The following is a 17,975-nucleotide window of genomic DNA, read 5'->3' as shown; positions in this document are numbered from 1 at the left end:
CAGGCAGATTTCTGAGTTCAAGGCCATCCTGGTCTACAGAGTGAGTTCCAGGACAGCCAAGGCTACACGGAGAAACCCTGTCTCAAAAACAAACAAACAAACAAACAAATAAATAAAAAGTAGACAAAAAGAAATAAAATTGCTGCTTTCCCCAAACCAGTATGTTAACAATGTTCTCCTCCCACAGATCGTTAACAATTAAAAATAATTTATACAACTTCACTAGAATGACAGTTTTATAACATAAGTGTCAGAAAAATTAATTGCCCTAGGAGTATAGACAGTATATCAGTATCTAATGGCTTGACAGCTGTTTATAATTTTAAGTTTTAAAGTCCTCTTAACCTTCACTTCTGATTGATGTCTCTTACTCTACCAGTTGTATTATCTTGCTTTTCCCATTAGCATATATTCCCACTATACAAGCACATGAATTTGTGATGACCTTTTCATACATGTGTAAAAAATACTGTTTTTCTCCTGATCACTCCCTCATGTCCCCTTCTTTAGTCCCTCCCACTTCACAAAGAATCCTTCTTTGGCTTGTCTTTTTTTTTTTTTTTAATGTTTGCAATTTTATAGAGAAGCTTACATGTTTTTATTGTGCTGTTTAAAAAAATCAGATTCGTCTGGCGGTAGTGGTGCACGCCTTTAATCCCAGCACCTGGGAGGCAGAGGCAGGCGGATTTCTGAGTTCGAGGTCAGCCTGGTTTACAGAGTGAGTTCCAGGACAGCCAGGTCTATGCAGAGAAACCCTGTCTCGAAAAACCTAAATAAATAAATAAATAAATAAATAAATAAATAAATCAGATTCATTTTATTCAAATTCCTTTGTCTAGAATGAAGCAACTTTGTTTTCTGCTTTGAGACATGATGTTCATATTAATAAACATTAGATAGTACAGTTTCTCAGATAGCAAGGTATTTCCTGCTCAGCTAGTTCTCATTATAAGCAAGTGGTGCTCTTGTCTCTTTTGTCTACTAATCTGATTTAAAATATAGTTTTAGATGTAAGTTGAAAATTACTGCTGAGCTAGATTAAATGAACAGACTATTTAGACCACACTTCTGTGTTTTATATTGACTTAACGTTTCTAGCTGCAAGTAAAATGTTCGGTTTTAAAAATATTCAAAACTATTCTATAGCTTCTCAAACCTTCCACATATTAAGAGTGCGTTCTGAGCATATGTTTAGTCTGCCTGTCTATTTTTTAAGTTCTGAGTAGTTCCGTTTTTAACATTTCCTCTTAAGAGTCTTAGGTCTCTCACTCTAATGAGCCTCGAGGCTATGTGTGGACAGCAGACACCTTCAAATCTGTGAGGTCCTAGCTGCAGTGCGTCTAATCAGATGTCTCACTTTCTGTGGTTGTTGGTGCAATTATTTTTATTTGTTACGGTCTTTGCTGTCAAGATTAATACTAGGAGAGATTGTCTTTGGTGGCTACACCATAAACTTTGGTCGAGTATAAAATACACATCTCTCTTACACCCTAACCTGCTTTTTAAGAGAAAAACAGTGATTATTGTTTGTTTTACTCATTTTTTTTAAATCCTTCCAAGTCACTAGCAAGTAATTGTCTGCCATTAGCCATGGAGAAAACCAGGAGAGGCTTTGTTGGCTGAAATAGTATTTATGTGGTAATTAGAAGTTATAAATCAATCCTGTTGTTTTCCCACTTCCAGGTTACAATTCAACAAACATGGTGTGTTGCGAGTAGAAGGCTTCTTAACACCAAACAAGTATGACAGTGAAGCGATTGGCTTGTGGCTGCCTTTGACCAAAAATGTTGTGGGGACCGATTTGGACACAGCAAAATATATCCTGGCCAATATTGGAGACCACTTCTGTCAAATGGTGATTTCTGAGAAGGAAGCTATGTCAACTATTGAGCCACACAGTAAGAGCATCTCTTAGGGGGCAAGATGTTTGAGTCCTACTTGACTTCTGTTTCTTTCTGACACCTAAGTTGCACAGATTTTATTTTCACCAGCAGTCTAGGTGGATGCTACCATGACATTGCAGTTTTCCTTTTATAATAGGTTTCTTTTGAGATATTCTGTCTGGAGTTTGTTGTGGGACAGTTGAAGGGTGTAGCATCCCCTTTGGTTTGAAGGGTCAGTGTGAGTTGTTAGCAGCATTTGTACAGCCTTACCAGATACGTAGGCTCACCAGAAGGTGGGATGAGACCTTGGGTTGATTACAACAAAAGATTCTTAATTCATGTTACCTATTAAAGACAGTAAGACAAGCTAGGCATACCCTAAGCTTCCTGAGTCCCTCTCTGTGGGGCTAGGTTCCTGAGTGGAACCAGCTCAGATGGAGTCAGTTCTTCCCACATCCTCGTTTGAAAGATAGCTGCTGCTGCTAGCTTAGCTTGAGACTATGCTCTCTACTCTTCAGGAACACTCCTTCACTATCAGGAAGCCTAGTAAGCTACCAGGGTCAGTGTTTGTGACATATGAGAGATGGACTGCCTTTGTGTCATCACAAGGTAGTGTCTGTAAGGGTAACGTTTTTTTTTTTCTCTTTGTACATGCTCTGGAGAAATGAGATATCACACCAAAAGTGCCACGGTACTTCTGTGTCTGTCATTTTAGAATTTGAATAACCAAGTATGTTTGAATGGCAGTGTCTATGCTATTCTTAAGACTTTTGGTTGTACTTGCCATAAACAACTGAAGCTAGCTTCAGCACAAAATACTTTTGATAAATGTGGATCCTGTTATTTATTTCTTGAGACTTTTAAGAAGATTTATACATTTTTATGTGTATGCGTAGTTTTTACTTACATGTATGGAAATGCACTGCATATGTCCCTGGTGCTCACAGAGGCTAGAAGAACTCCTGGAACTGTGTTGGTAGATGGCTGTAAGCCTCCATATGGGTGTTGGGGTAAACCTATGTACACAAAGTGCTAGGAACTGAAACTGTACTATCTAACTTTCATTTATACTGACTACAGCATTTATTCATGTCTCAACAAAACAGAAAGCAAAGTTGCTTTACTCTAGACAAATGAATTTGAGTAAAAGGAATATTTTTAAACAGCACAACAGAAATATGTTTCTCTATAAAATTGCAAACATTAAAAATAAAAATCAGGTTTTCTCTTACATGTAGACCTTAAGTTTGAAAAAAAAAGTGACATCAAAGCTACAGTGGGACTCCTTGTGAAGTGAGAGGAACTAAAAAGGGGGATGTGAGGGAGTGATCAGTTCTTTACAAGAGCAGAAAGTACTCTTAATAGATGAGTATGAGCCATCTCTTCTGACCTACTTCTTAGATTTAAGCAATGGAATCCAGACATGTTCCTGGATATCAGGAACTCCTGGAGCTGCTGGAGTTACTTTGAAGTGGGCGGGTTCAGCTTTAGAATTATGCTTCTATCCGTGTGTTCAGAAGTCAGTGGAGTGTTTCAACTTTCCTCTGTGCTCTGGATAGAATAAGTGACACAGTTTTCCATTCCACTGGTGGGTTCCTCTGAAACAGATCTGGTGAAAGTGATGCATGTAAAGAAACCTGACTTGCAGTGACTGCTCTTGTGCCAGTCTACATTTGACTGCAGTGCATAGGCACTTTGAAATGTGTTAGTTGCTTCCTTCCCAATAAATCAGACCTGCTTTAGGTTTTATGTAAGTGATAATGGGGTTTTTCTTTTTTTTTTATTATTGTTGCTTTTTGTTTTCCCATACAGAAAAAAGTACAGGGAGTTGTCTTTTAAGAGTATAATTAAGGAATTTTCTCTTTGTAGTGGATTTTTCTATCTTGGTTTTATGATCATCCTGTTCCTCTTACACAAGAAGCTGATTGCATTAGAGAAGGGAATGAAATACCATGGGTGATAATGAAAGAGATCCTACCAAGAAGGCTTAATCAGTCTTTAGGAATCCTGACAGTAAGAACAGGTGGCCACTACAGACCTTATTCTCTAGTAAGGAGTGGCTAGGAAGTCTAAATATTTCCTAGCAAAACACTCTAATACAAACAAATAGGACGAAGCTCATAAAACCTTATAAAATGCCTCAAGTGCCTGGCCCATTTCATTATAGTACAGTAGTAGTTCTTGGTTGGTGGTTAGAATGAGTCAGTGTAAAGTGAAATGTCATTTGGAATGTATTCAGGGTAAAGAATTAGTTCACCACAGACTTGGTTATGAAAAAAAAATGTGTCTCTGTGGAACAAGAATGCAACAGTGTTGAACCAGTGGACACCAACCTGAATGTTCTGTTCAGCAGCATTGGGCCTCCTACCATTCAAACCCATGTTCCCCTGTTCCTACTCCTGGAACCTTTCTGATACTTGATATGGTCATCTTATTACACTCCTTCCTTTGCAGGGGAGGGGCCTCCAATTGGTATGTGTAGAGTCATGAAACCCCTTCCTCCAGTCAATATGGTCTTGACTCTTGGAATGGAAAATGTGGCTCCGTGGAGTCCTGGGTTTTTTCTCATTTGGTGGGTATTTGGATTAGTCCTGTGTACCAGCAAGTATCAGTTGTGGCCCTGACATAATAAGGCTTCTAACTGACAAGTGAAGGACATGCATGACCTTGGTACTTTATACTCTGCAGTAACTTAATACAATGTTCCCTTTAGGACCTTTTAGTCTTTGTGAATTGAGGGCATCTCTGAAAATGCTGATTATTGGTTTGCAATTTTTTTTTTAAAGATTTATTTTATTTATTTTATGGGTATGAGTATACTGTAGCTGTACAGATGGCTGTGAGCTATCATGTGTGGCTGCTGGGAATTGAACTTAGGACCTCTGCTGGCTCACTCCGGCCCAATTCACTGTAGCTGTCTTCAGATGCACCTGAAGAGGGCGTCAGATCGCACTACGGGTGGTTGTGAGCCACCATGTGGTTGCTGGGATCCGAACTCAGGACCTTCGGAAGAGCAGTCAGTGCCCTTACCCACTGAGCCGTCTCGCCAGCCCCTGGTTTGCTATTTGAATACATTTTCCCCTTTGGAGGAAGTGTAGCCCATGCGCCCTTGAGATTCTAAAAGAATTGGTGAGGTAGGAACTGTGGTGAGGATACCTGTGGCTGAGTTCCAGCTTTGTACCTGCTGCTTAAGCAGTCACTTCCTCCAGGAGGAAGAACAAAGTCTGAGTATGTCTGGTGCAGACAGTCTGGTGTCTGAGTAGGTGATGCTGACACACTTGGACAGGCATGCTGAGGGAAAGGGGAGCTTTAAGGGGCAGAAGCATCTGTGCTGACATTGAATAGACCAATGGGAACTCTAAGCACAGGGAAGTCTCATACTCCCACCCATGTTTGGTTTCAGAAATCCTCTGCACCTCAGGACTAAATGGCTTATTGATTTTTGCAGGGCAGGTTGCTTGGAAACGAGCTGTCAAAGGAGTTAGAGAAATGTGTGATGTGTGTGACACAACCATTTTCAACCTGCACTGGGTGTGCCCTCGGTGTGGGTTTGGAGTGTGTGTAGATTGCTACCGCATGAAGAGGAAGAATTGCCAACAGGGTGAGTGAGAACTTGAATCTCCTCCACCTCGATACACTGGACTTAAGTCTTTTGTTGGTTTGTGGTCGATGGTTTTTGAAGTACTGGGGTTTTAAGGTTCATGGGAAATAGTTACCACAAGTCCATTATTTACAGGTGCTGCCTACAAGACTTTCTCTTGGATAAGGTGTGTGAAGAGTCAGATACATGAGCCTGAGAACTTGATGCCCACACAGATTATTCCTGGCAAAGGTATTTCCTTTGAGGCAGGGATCACCCCCCTCCCCGACCCCATCCCCATGTGTCTTGGGTAACTTAAGGGGCTTTAGCTTGCTTTTACTTTGTATGGTCTGTCTGATAACTTTTAGTATTCTCCTAAAAATACTTAAGAAACATGTTAAGTAATATCCTTGCACTTTTACAGCTCTTGGGGACTACATAGTAGAAGGAAAGAAAATGTACATTTCAGAAAGGAGGGATGGAACATCATGCTGCTGAGAAAAGCATTCCTATAGGAAAGTCCTCTGTGTTGATACTATACATGATGGCTGTCTTAAGCACTTGCTTCTGTCCTCTGTTTTAGCCCTCTACGATGTTGGAGACATTGTGCATTCGGTCAGAGCAAAATGGGGTATAAAGGCCAATTGTCCCTGCTCCAACAGGCAGTTCAAGCTCTTCTCAAAGCCAGCCTTAAAGGAAGACCTGAAACAGGTATTGCTGCTAGTGCTTAGTTCACTGTCCTTACTATTTCATCTGTTTCTCAGCTAATCCAAGGGCTTCTGTTGCTGTGTTTGAAAGGAACATGCAGACAGTGGTCAGTCTAGGGAGAGGCTTTGTTCATGCCTGCTGCAGGTCATCTCCCTCTTCACATCACTTTGTGTACTTTATTTGTGACATCTTAGTGTTTGGCATTGCTGTTCCTTGAAAAGAAAAAGTTTAAATTTTTAAATTTCTGTAGTTTTTCTTTGTAATATCAGAAGTGTTAAAGAATTCTTGAAAATGAAAATGAGTCCTTCTGTTCCCAATATTTGATCCCCTTATGCCTTTTCTTGGTGGTATCCTTACCATCACACCTACTCAGAGCCTCCTTTCCCTCTTACCCAGTAGTTACGTTGTGTTGGGGAATCAAACTCTTGTGTTTTCTAAAGCTGTATTATTGAAAGAGCATGGGCTTCGAAAAGCTGTGGTGCTTGGTGCCAGAGCTGAACTTGAATTCTTTTTGTTTTAAGAAAAGATCTCCCTGGTCCTGGCTGTCCTAGAACTGAGTATGTAGACTGGGCCGGTCTCAGACTCACAGATATCTCTTGCCCCTGCCTCTCTAGTGCCAGGATTAAAGGCCTGGTGAAAAACTCTTTTCTGCCATCTTCCATCAGGGTCACTTTGGCTCTTACACACTGACTTTCTTATGCTTCACCTTGCTCACCAGTAAGAACACAGTGGTAGAAAGTACTAGAAACTGGAGGAGCAGAAAGGGGGGCTAAGACAACTACAGGAATCTGAATATTCCCTTTCTTTCTAATCTTTGTATAACTCATCACAACTGAGTAACAGTAAATGGTAAGATCTAGTTGCTTGTGTTGGAGTTCTTTGAAGAGCAGCTCATCACATTTAAAGCTGGAGTCAAAAGAGCATCCTCTCTGTGTCCTGACTTCTGAACCCCCTTAATTTACTACACTCACCTCATTTGACAACTCAGTAAAAATGTTTTGAATGCCCACTCTGGATGTCTGCTGAGTTCCCAGGAAAGTAGACACAGGTCAATCAATCATTTTAAAGCCACTTGGTGTTTGGGGCTGTAGGGATATGTGTAAGCCTGGCTGGTAAGTGAGGGCAATACCAAAGTATGTTCATTACTATATCTTTTGTTTACATTAGTAATACTTAGTAGCTAAAACTTAAAATCTCTGTTTTATCCTTGGTCTATGTTACTACCAGAGGATTATTATAGTCACAGCTGGGGCTATTATGTGACTTAGTGTTAGCTATGTATTTTACTGCAGGCTTTTAGGGAAGAAGGAAAATGTCAGTCTTCAGCTTACACCTAATTTTCCTTTTACATTTACAGACAACCTTGTCAGGGGAAAAACTAACTCTCGGTACCATGGTCCAGCAAAGTTCCCCTGTGTTGGAGCCAGCGGCTGTGTGTGGGGAAGCAGCCTCCAAGCCAGCCAGCAGTGTGAAGCCCACCTGTCCCACCAACACTTCACCTTTAAACTGGCTGGCTGACCTCACCAGTGGAAATGTCAATAAGGAGAATAAGGGTGAGTTTCCCTCCTTCCTGAGGACTTGAGCACACTCACTATAGACCTAGCAGTAAACTTGCTGTAAGAACAGGACTGGGAATGCTGCAACACGGGAAGTGTTCCCTGATGTCATTCAGGTACAGACCCCTCAGAAGGGACTGTCACCTCCTCTTACAACTTACGTGAAGTTGAAATCATGTTTGGCGAGAGGCGGTAATGAGATTTCTTACTAGTCTAACAGCATACACAAAAATAGCACATTCTGGTTCCTTTCTCTTGTTTATCTCCCTCCCTGTCAGTCCTGCCTCTTTCCTACTCATTTCTTTCAGTGACTCTGGTTTTTGTCCTATAGAGTTTAACTAGGACTGTATATATAATCATTGGTTTGAAACCAGCTTTTAGAACCTGGCAGGCTCTCCAATGGTTGCTCTAAAATTTAGTTCATCATTGATTGAGTAGCAGAGCCTTGAGAACCACCACCACCACCACCACCACACATACACATCCCACCCATAGCTAACTGTTGGGTGGTCTGATCTGTGTGGGCAGTTCCAATAGGAGAAAAGGCTATGATTGATGCCCATGGCCTATGGTAGATGCTATTTCGTGGGCCTTCTGATTCTTATGTTTTTTGTGCTCTCTCTTCCTTCTGTGTCCCTGAGCCTGAGTTGTTGGACTTGTTTCAAGTGTTTGTTTACTTTCTGCTGTTCTGTCTTATCGTAGTCTCAGTGTACTGTCTTCTCTTGCATCCTTGTCCTACAACAGCTGGACTTTGGGATCAGATAAAGTTAGACAAGAATTTAGGTCATTTTGCTTTCTAGAAAGAGAAAAATTGAAAGTCAGTTTGTTTGTGCAGACATCTTGGAATTTTTTTGAATCAGCCTCGGGATGGTGGTGCATGCCTTTAATCCCAGCACTGAGGAGGCAGAGGCAGAGGCAGATGGATCTCTGTAAGTTTGAAACCAGTCTGGTCTACAGAATGAGTTCCAAGATAGGAAGGACTACACAGAGAAATCTTATTTTGAAAAAAAAACGGCTTAATGAGATTTGAATCCATAAAGGATTTGTGAGAATGACCATCCTCAGATATGTACATATATCTGAACATGTAAAAGTTGGAGAGGAAAGTACTGTGACGAGATGGAGAAACCTGTGAGGTTTAACTCTAGGTATTTTTATAAATTAGACTCTGAAATTAAGACTAGAAGGGGACAGCATTAAGGGTTTCTCCTTCTCTAGCAAAAGCACTCACAGCACACGTTATATTTCGGGTTGGGTTGGGGGTGTGAGGGTGTGTAGGGGTCTCACTATATTGTCCGGTTTAGTCTGAGCTTAGTTGATCCTGTATCAGCCTCTTGAGTAACTGGGACACATGTGAACACTACTACCCTTGGCATGACTTATTCTGAAATTGTTTTAAGTAATTCACTCTGTATTAGGAATAAGATAAAGGTTCTTTTTCTTCTAAGCACTCTACTAGGAGTACTGACCAGTGTGGTAAGGCCATACACAATAATAAATAATTTTTTAAAATACTATTTATTGTCCTGGAGAGATGGCACAGGGCTTCAGAGTGCTTGCTGCTTTTTCAGAGGACCTAGGTTCAATTCCTAGCATTCATGTGGCAGCTCACAAATCTGTAATTTCAGTTTTAGGGGATCCAATACCCACTTCGGGCCTTCATGGGTATCAGACATACATGCAGGCAAGACACCCACATCCATAAAATAGAAATAGAAAAATCACCATACTATTTTCTGGTTTCATCTGGGTATTTGATATTATTGTAAAACATCAACTAGGTAGGAACTCTGACCTAACACAGACATTAGTTTTTATTCTTCTAGGTTGTGTTTTGTTTTGTTTTACAAGAAGAAAGCTATACCCTGAAGTCATTCTGCTAATAGAAACTAATAAGGAGTTTGCCTTACATGCACATCTGAATGTTTTCCTTTTATTTTAGAAAAACAGCTGACTATGCCGATTTTAAAGAATGAAATCAAATGCCTTCCACCCTTGCCCCCTCTGAACAAGTCTAGCACAGTCCTCCATACTTTTAACAGCACTATTTTGACACCTGTGAGCAACAATAATTCTGGTTTCCTTCGAAATCTTTTGAATTCATCCACAGCAAAGGTATGTACTCGTTTTATTACTTGTACCCTTATGAAGCTGAGTAGAGAAGATGACATGAATCGTGTCACTTCAGGTGCTCCGTGCACTCAGAGATGGACTGGGACACTTTTGTCTTCCAGCTACTTTTTCCCCCTGGTTTTCACTGTCTTAACCCTGAGTGTCCAGCTTGAGGACGTGCCTCTTTACCTGGGTTCTCTAATTTGGTCTCTTGTGAAAACTCGATGTGATGTGTGTTCATCATACAGTTATAGAGATAGTGTTTTTTAAACAGAGAATGGCATATGTAAGATTTTTGTTTTTTATTAAATTCAGACAGAAAATGGACTAAAAAACACACCCAAAATCCTTGATGACATCTTTGCCTCTTTGGTGCAAAACAAGACTTCTTCTGATTTATCCAAGAGGCCTCAAGGACTGACAATCAAGCCTAGCATTCTTGGCTTTGACACTCCTCACTACTGGCTGTGTGACAACCGCCTGCTCTGCTTACAAGACCCCAACAATAAGAGCAATTGGAATGTTTTTAGGGAATGCTGGAAACAAGGGCAGGTAATCCCAGCCCCCCTCTGTGCTCCTTAGCAGATTCCTTGGCATTGTTGATTTCCTCCCCTCCTGTGTTTGTAGTTTGTTTGGGATAGATGTAATTAGGACAGTGTGTGGCTATGTCTTATTTTGTATAAACTAAATCAACTATACCTTTTCCCACTCAGAATTTGAGTGCTTTCAGCCAGCTGTTTCTTGGGGTTTAATGAGTGAAACAGGCCTGAGTTACCTTGTGTGGTCAACCTCAACAGAAGAAGTGAAAGTGACTAAGACACTGTTGGGATTTGAGGGGTTTGACAAAATGCAATTTAAAAAACAAATCACATATCCCACTTTCATGGATTCAAACCTGTGCCAGGGGCTGGTAAGATAACTCAGTGGTTAAGAATGCTTGCTGCTCTTGCAGAAGACCTGAGTTGGTTCCCAGAATCCATGTTTGTATTGCCACTGCCTATTATATCTCCATGTTTAGTACATCTAATACCATCTTCTAGTTTCCAAGTGCACCTGAACATAGATGGCAAGACATGCACAGAGGCACACGGGTATATGCATAAATAAAACCAAATTTAAGATAAAAATACAAAAGAAGAAAACCTGTGCTCTGAAGGTAGTTCTGCATGGGTCACGGCCATATGGTGTCATCTTGAAATTGGTGTGTCATCCCCTATGGTATCAGCTATCAAGGGTGGCACTGTTGGCTCTTCATTGTAGTTGATCCATTCACAGTGTTCATGGCCTTGTCGGTAACACTTGTTGGCCTGTATGCCATGTTCATACAATTCTAGCTTAGTACTGTGCCTAGGAGGGCATCAGAAGAGTGATCTCTTCTCTAGCAGCTTAATAATCTAGCCTGAGAGTAAAGTGTGTAGCAGATGAATAATGAAGATACAGCCACTGTGGAAGCTCAGAGAGCTCTGCTGTTATTTCACTAGCCAAGACTGAGGACCAGCTGCTTGAAGAGGGGAAGAGCTAGTAGAGGTCAGACTTAATCTCCTCTTTCTTTTAGCCAGTGATGGTGTCGGGAGTGCATCATAAATTAAACACTGAGCTCTGGAAACCCGAGTCCTTCAGGAAAGAGTTTGGTGAGCAGGAAGTGGATCTAGTCAATTGTAGAACCAATGAAATCATCACAGGAGCCACAGTAGGAGACTTTTGGGATGGATTTGAAGATGTTCCAAGTATGTATTAAAGACTGCTCAAGGGGGCCGGGCAGTGGTGGTGCATGCCTTTAATCCCAGCACTTGGGAGGCAGAGGCAGGTGGATTTCTGAGTTTGAAGCCAGCCTGGTCTACAGAGTGAGTTCCAGGACAGCCAGGGCTACACAGAGAAACCCTGTCTCGGAAAACCAAAAAAAAACAGCCAAACAAACAAAAAAGACTGCTCAAGGGGGCTAATGCTATATAAAGTGGACACAAGAATAGCAAAAGTGTAAAGACTTAGGACTTCGAAGGAACTGTCTTTTTTGTTTTGTTTTTACAAAGTTTATGCTTTTGAAGTGGTATGTTGGCCTGCCACTGGTACTGCTGCTCTTCTAAAAAATAGTTCTGACTAACTCTGATTTGTAGAGTTCAGAAGGTGGGGGTATAGGGAAGAGGACACAGATAGATGGTCCTTCTTAGTCCCTGGACAGAATAGGAGGTGCTCTCAACCTCTATCAGAGCAAACAAGTTGGTTGAGTTTGAGCCCCTGAGAATTTTGAAGTTGAGGGGTGATGGGTAGTGAGTGACGCTGGGACTTTCACAACACCTCGAGAAAGGCAGTCAGTCCAGCAACAAGCTTTGTGTGTTCCAAAACAGGAACAGTCTTTATTTTGCTGTCTCCAAGATACAAGCTTTATTTCTTGTTATGATAAAAATAAGAGTTGGCAATTGGCAGGAATAAGATAGCTAAGTAGCGTTTGTACACCAAGTGGGTTTTTGATTTTGAAAAATTTCAGATAAAATACTTTACTTGCAATATTAAGATATTAACTAACTTTTGTCCTTCTTTGTTTCTGAATTATGAATAACAATTCCTTTATTCTGGTTAATCTCTCCAGACCGTTTGAAAAATGAAAAAGAAAAGGAACCAATGGTGTTGAAACTTAAGGACTGGCCACCAGGAGAAGACTTTAGAGATATGATGCCTTCCAGGTATGCCTTCAGATGTGGCTTGAGCTAATTCTGTCCTTCATTTGGGGAATACAAAGTCTCTCAGATAGCAGGAAGGAAGTATAAGACAGCTTCATGGTTTTATTGGTTCTGATGTTTTTATATTGTGTGTGTACCTTTAGGAGATAGGTACATTTTTAATGAGATGGAAAAAGTAGTGACTTTAGATCGGGGTAGGAATAGTCTGCACATTTAATGTGGAAGTGCCCTACCCTGAAGACTTTTAGGCTGGATTTAGGCAGTCCTAGGATCAGATACACCCAGAGTAATGGGTCATCCCAGAGTCTAGTTCCCCTCAGGAAATACTTTTCAGCTCCATAACCTGAAACATTCCAGATCATTTAGACACATCTGTGTAGTTGTAAATACCAAGACTAGCCATATCTGTCTTAGATTTTTTTTTTTTTAATAGAAGGAACAAAAGTCCTAGTGTACTAGAGTAGAAAAGCAAGCTTGCTTTGCAAATGATTTTGGGTTTCTTATTCTAGGTTTGATGATCTGATGGCCAACATTCCACTGCCTGAGTACACCAGGCGAGATGGTAAACTGAACCTGGCCTCCAGACTGCCAAACTACTTTGTACGGCCAGACCTGGGCCCCAAGATGTACAATGCTTATGGTAAGAAGGGAATGTAACATAATGGAAATAAAACAAGTTGTTTGAAAAAATGATTAGATAGCGGTGGGACACTGCCTTTGTTCTTGCACATTTCTCTATTTCTTGGTCACATGTATATGTGTTTTCATAGCTGCAGTTTTAAGACAGGTTGCATTTTATAGTTTCCTGTCTTCTACACCTAACTATAAATGCTGGAACTTCATATTGTGTGGTCATTTCAGTCTTGGTAGATATATAGGTCAGTTTTGCTATTGTTTCGCACTAACGTTACTGTGTGTGTGTGTGTGTGTGTGTGTGTGTATGTGTGTGTGTGTGTGTTTTGCAGAAGTTATGATGCTGTAGAAGAAATGAATATCTGAGAAGGTTTTGAGATCAGTTTCTGGCTTGGCTTAAGTATTTTAGCCAAAAATAGACCTGTGTGTCCTAGACACCAATAGATGGCAGTGTTTGCAAAAGCTTTTCTTAGGAAAAAACTGGGGATCCTTATGATTTGGGGTGGGGGTTGTTATGTATAATCTTGGTTCCATCTGAGTTGAGGCTTCCTTGGTTTAGAGTGGTTGTTTCAGCATAATAACCCATGCCTGGAATGGGTAGGTTGAGTAAGAATCAGTTTATCCTTTTGTTACAACCCTCCATTTTACAGTGTTGTGCAGCCACAACAGCCTGCAGTCCCAGCTACTCTTTGGGCACTCTTCCGTAGAGCTTTACCCGCAGTCTCTTAGTTACTGTCTTTCAGGTCTATGTTTATCATTCTCTTGTATTTATAATTTTGTCAATACATTTTTCTGGGGCTAGAGAGATGGCTCAATGGTTAAGAGTACTTGCTGATCTTCCAGAGAGCACCCTGATTAGCAGCTCATACTGCTAATAACTCTAGCTCCAGGGGGTCTCATAACCCCTGACCTTGAGTACATGTACACATGTGACATACACTCAACACAAATCCAAAACATAAAAAAAAAATGTTTTAAAGATAGACTATTTTTCTGCATAGTATTTTTTGTTTATAGTCTGTTTTTATATTTTAAGTACACTGACTTTTAATGTACTCTTTCATGTGATCATATGTAACTTGTTTCATTCACCGTATTTTTGACATGTTAATTGCTTTTTCAACTTGTATTTTGTACTTTACCAGAGAAATATTTTCTAAGTTCATTGAAAGCTGCCATGTCTAGGTCAGGTGCTCTTATGCTCATCATCCAGTGTAAACCACTGTCAGCTCTTTTATTATGATTGTTTCATTTTTTTCCCTTTAAATGCTCTTTTATCATTTTAAAGCACATCTCAAATTTCATGATTTGAACCAAATGCCCAAGGCTTTACCTCTTTAGGGCTGGTATTTCAGTAAAGTGGAAACAAAGCAAAGCAGAGCTGGGTTCTAGGGTCCTAGGTGGCACAGATGGAAACTGCCATCCCTCACTTTTAGCCCTTCTCAGATACAGCCACCAATCAAGCTAGAAATGAAACCTTTCTCCAAATAGTACAACCTCCTTTCTGAGGTTGCCATGCTTAGTTTCCAACCTAGTACAAGAGGGAGAGTGCTGGTGTCAAAGGTCAAGAGTGGTCACAGAGCAAGGTGAGCCACCTTCTGTGGACACACTATGAACACAGAAGAAAGTTCAGTGCGCTGGGCAGTGTTCCCTCCTGCCTTCAAGAGGTCACTTTACCACTCTGAATTCTTGCTTGTATTCTTAGTTCTAAGTATCCTGGTATACTTTTTTTTCCTTTAAGGATTGATCACTCCAGAAGATCGGAAATATGGGACCACAAATCTTCACTTAGATGTATCTGATGCAGCCAATGTCATGGTCTATGTGGGAATTCCCAAAGGACAATGTGAACAGGAAGAAGGTAGGGTCTGAAATATTGAAGGTGGGCTTACTGTGTAAGCCAGAATACACACTTCACACTTGCTTTTCCTTTGTTCTAGAAGTCCTTAGAACCATCCAAGATGGAGATTCTGATGAACTCACAATCAAGCGATTTATTGAAGGAAAAGAGAAGCCAGGAGCCCTTTGGCACATATATGCTGCTAAAGACACAGAGAAGATAAGAGAATTCCTTAAAAAGGTGTGCTGCTAACCCTGAGCCATGTGAGGCGAGCATAAGAATAGCAATACTATAAATTCCCATACAGTGCAAATCGTATCAATTGGATAGGCTGTCAGTAGTTGCTAAGAAACAAGGATTCTAAAAAAGGGGAGGGAGGCCTTGTCTTGTGTGTTTGTTTTCAGTTTTAATGCATTTGGAGATTTTTGCTTTGTCTTGAGTTTGCCTAATAATCATCACATTGTACCTTTTTTGTTGTTAATACTACCTTCAAAATATGAGCATTCATTAGTTCATAAGTCAGTACTTGGCCCCAAGCTCTCATGTTATGAATAAGTTTTTAAAGTCTCTGTTGGTTTTGTTCTCATTTGGCGAGAGACCCAACTTAAATGATTGTCATTTAAAGGAATAGCAGGAGCTGGGAGAACTCAATTTCACTGTAGTTGCAGTATGTTATGTGGAAGTTCCCAGCACTGGAAAGCTAGAGCTGTGTTTCTTGAAACGTGTTCAGTGTTGAGGCTGCTGATTACAAACCAGGGATTTGTGACTGATACTCTTACGTCATACCTGAGTCATAGGAACATTCCTAGCCTTTTTGTGGTCCTGACACCAGGTAGATTCAACTACCCAGTTGCTATTTGACTTCTGGTCACCATATTCCCTTGATGAGGTCACCTTTTTTTTTTTTTTTTTTTATAGTATGGTTTTCTAGGTACTGAATGTAAAAAAAAGTTTAATCTATAGCTTTGGGTCTATTTCATAACTCAGACAGTAAATGCAAGACAAGTTGGTTCATGAGGAACCTGTTTACATTTAGAAAGAGGACCTAAAATTTTGTCTAAGAGCATATACAGACTGTATAGGAAATGATAGCAGGAAGGCAAGGCTTTGTGATTCTCTTGATTCATTTCCGCCAATGAGAACACATCTTGACAGCCTGATGTATATTGGGAAGGGAAAACACTCTTACTGGGTTTTGGCATTTTCTAAGTTGCATCCTATTTTTACTGTATTGTAGGTATCAGAAGAGCAGGGTCAAGAAAACCCTGCAGACCATGATCCTATTCATGATCAGAGCTGGTACTTAGACCGATCACTGAGAAAGCGCCTTTATCAAGAGTATGGAGTTCAAGGTTGGGCTATTGTACAATTTCTTGGGGATGTGGTGTTTATCCCAGCAGGAGCTCCACATCAGGTCAGAACCCCTCATTAATTCCTGTCTATTGTCTTTCTGCTGTGACCTTGTGGACTTCTTACAGATGTAGCTTGGTGTTTTCTAGGTTCATAACTTATACAGCTGTATCAAAGTGGCTGAAGACTTTGTGTCTCCAGAGCATGTTAAACACTGCTTCTGGCTTACTCAGGAATTCCGATATTTGTCACAGACTCATACCAACCATGAAGATAAATTACAGGTAAAAATAGTACCAGATCTGGGCATTTGCTGCCTATGGCTCATGATCTAGTAGTGACCTTACAAAGAGAGTCAGCCTATCTGGCCATGTTACAGTTGGGATAGCTTTCTATCTAGTCCTGCCATGCACTTGAGTGATGAAGCTACAAGCCCAGAGAAAGCCTCACCCTGGTCATTGCTTAGGCACTGAATTTATCCCTTGCTGAGCTGCAAGCCAGTGTTCTGGAACTCAGTACCTTTTGTACTGCAGTGCTTTTGTTACTTGTGGTTGAGCAGGATTGAAAGAACTGAACATTGAGTAGTGCATTCTGCATACATGTGTGTGGCAGCTCACATTGCAATCCCAGCTTCACTAATCTAGAATCTGAGGAGAGTTTGAAGGCTACCCTGAGCTATACAGCAACTTCACAATTTAAACTAACAGTGAATTAGTGCATATTGCTTCCTATTCGAAAACCACAAGTTTGATAAAACACTGTGTACTCACCTTGGCCAAAACTGATTGTAAGTTCTTCAGAGAAGGATGGTATGGGTATGGCATACTGGTCTCCAGGAGCCAGTGGCCCTCAAGGTACATGTTGAGCATTGACTTAAAGTTCTAAGAGAAGTTCATGTATGTGGTAAGAGATTTTAGGTTTAATGAAGCAGCCACTTTTTTCCTTCTGTTGCTTTAGGTGAAGAATGTTATCTACCATGCAGTGAAAGATGCAGTTGCTATGCTGAAAGCCAGTGAATCGAGTTTGGGCAAACCTTAACTCCTCTCTGCACATTGGAGACGAATTGTTGGCAGCTGATCAAACTCTTCAGGCAGGATTCCTGTGGACTTTGAGATTTCCTGTTACCTCATCTTCTTTTTTAAAGTACACCTGACTTATGAGGGTACTGTCTCTAATGTATATTTCTAGTGTTTACAGACACTAAGTGTGTATATGTAGTAACTATTTACAGACCACGCATCCTTATACTGTGACTTCACCTAGATCTTCTACCAAGCTGAAGACCTGCTGGCTCTGAAACAATACTTGCAGTTACTCCTTAGCTGTTTGTCTGGACAGCTCATTCAAATGAATTTTTAACTATTAGGGATCACTGCGAAGTTTCATTGGATTTTATTTTATGTCCTTTGGAGCACCCTCCCCCACCCACTAGGGTACAGAAGAGCAATGGAGGAAGTAACAGCTAATGGTGCAGTTCTAAATATATTGCATAGGACTGGCATTATATAAGCAGAAATAACTACTGTATAATTCTTGGGGTTAACCATCTTTAGTTAAAGGAATTTTAATTTAAATGAAGCTTTGCTAATTTTAAGTGGTAAGCATTTTGCATTAAAATATTCATTTAATATTTTA

The 17,975-nt window shown here is 40.6% G+C and overlaps 1 protein-coding gene across 1 annotated transcript in view; it reads left to right on the top strand.

Moving 5' to 3' along the window:
- Kdm3a (lysine demethylase 3A) overlaps positions 1-17,975 on the top strand; it is a 45,676-nt gene extending 27,701 nt beyond the window's left edge. The window contains exons 13-27 of the mRNA XM_031382133.1: positions 1,684-1,898; positions 5,332-5,484; positions 5,620-5,715; positions 6,047-6,174; positions 7,529-7,724; positions 9,670-9,842; positions 10,155-10,391; positions 11,395-11,566; positions 12,427-12,520; positions 13,027-13,157; positions 14,892-15,011; positions 15,091-15,230; positions 16,228-16,404; positions 16,490-16,624; positions 17,298-17,975. Coding sequence (XP_031237993.1) covers positions 1,684-1,898; positions 5,332-5,484; positions 5,620-5,715; positions 6,047-6,174; positions 7,529-7,724; positions 9,670-9,842; positions 10,155-10,391; positions 11,395-11,566; positions 12,427-12,520; positions 13,027-13,157; positions 14,892-15,011; positions 15,091-15,230; positions 16,228-16,404; positions 16,490-16,624; positions 17,298-17,378 — 2,248 coding nt within the window. The 3' untranslated portion in view covers positions 17,379-17,975. The remainder of the gene's footprint in view (positions 1-1,683; positions 1,899-5,331; positions 5,485-5,619; positions 5,716-6,046; positions 6,175-7,528; positions 7,725-9,669; positions 9,843-10,154; positions 10,392-11,394; positions 11,567-12,426; positions 12,521-13,026; positions 13,158-14,891; positions 15,012-15,090; positions 15,231-16,227; positions 16,405-16,489; positions 16,625-17,297) is intronic.

The sequence above is a fragment of the Mastomys coucha genome, unplaced genomic scaffold, assembly GCF_008632895.1.
Source record: "Mastomys coucha isolate ucsf_1 unplaced genomic scaffold, UCSF_Mcou_1 pScaffold20, whole genome shotgun sequence".
In the NCBI taxonomy this organism is placed as follows: Eukaryota; Metazoa; Chordata; class Mammalia; order Rodentia; family Muridae; genus Mastomys; species Mastomys coucha.
Note: the sequence above shows the minus strand (reverse complement) of the source record. Positions and strands in the feature narration are given on the sequence as shown.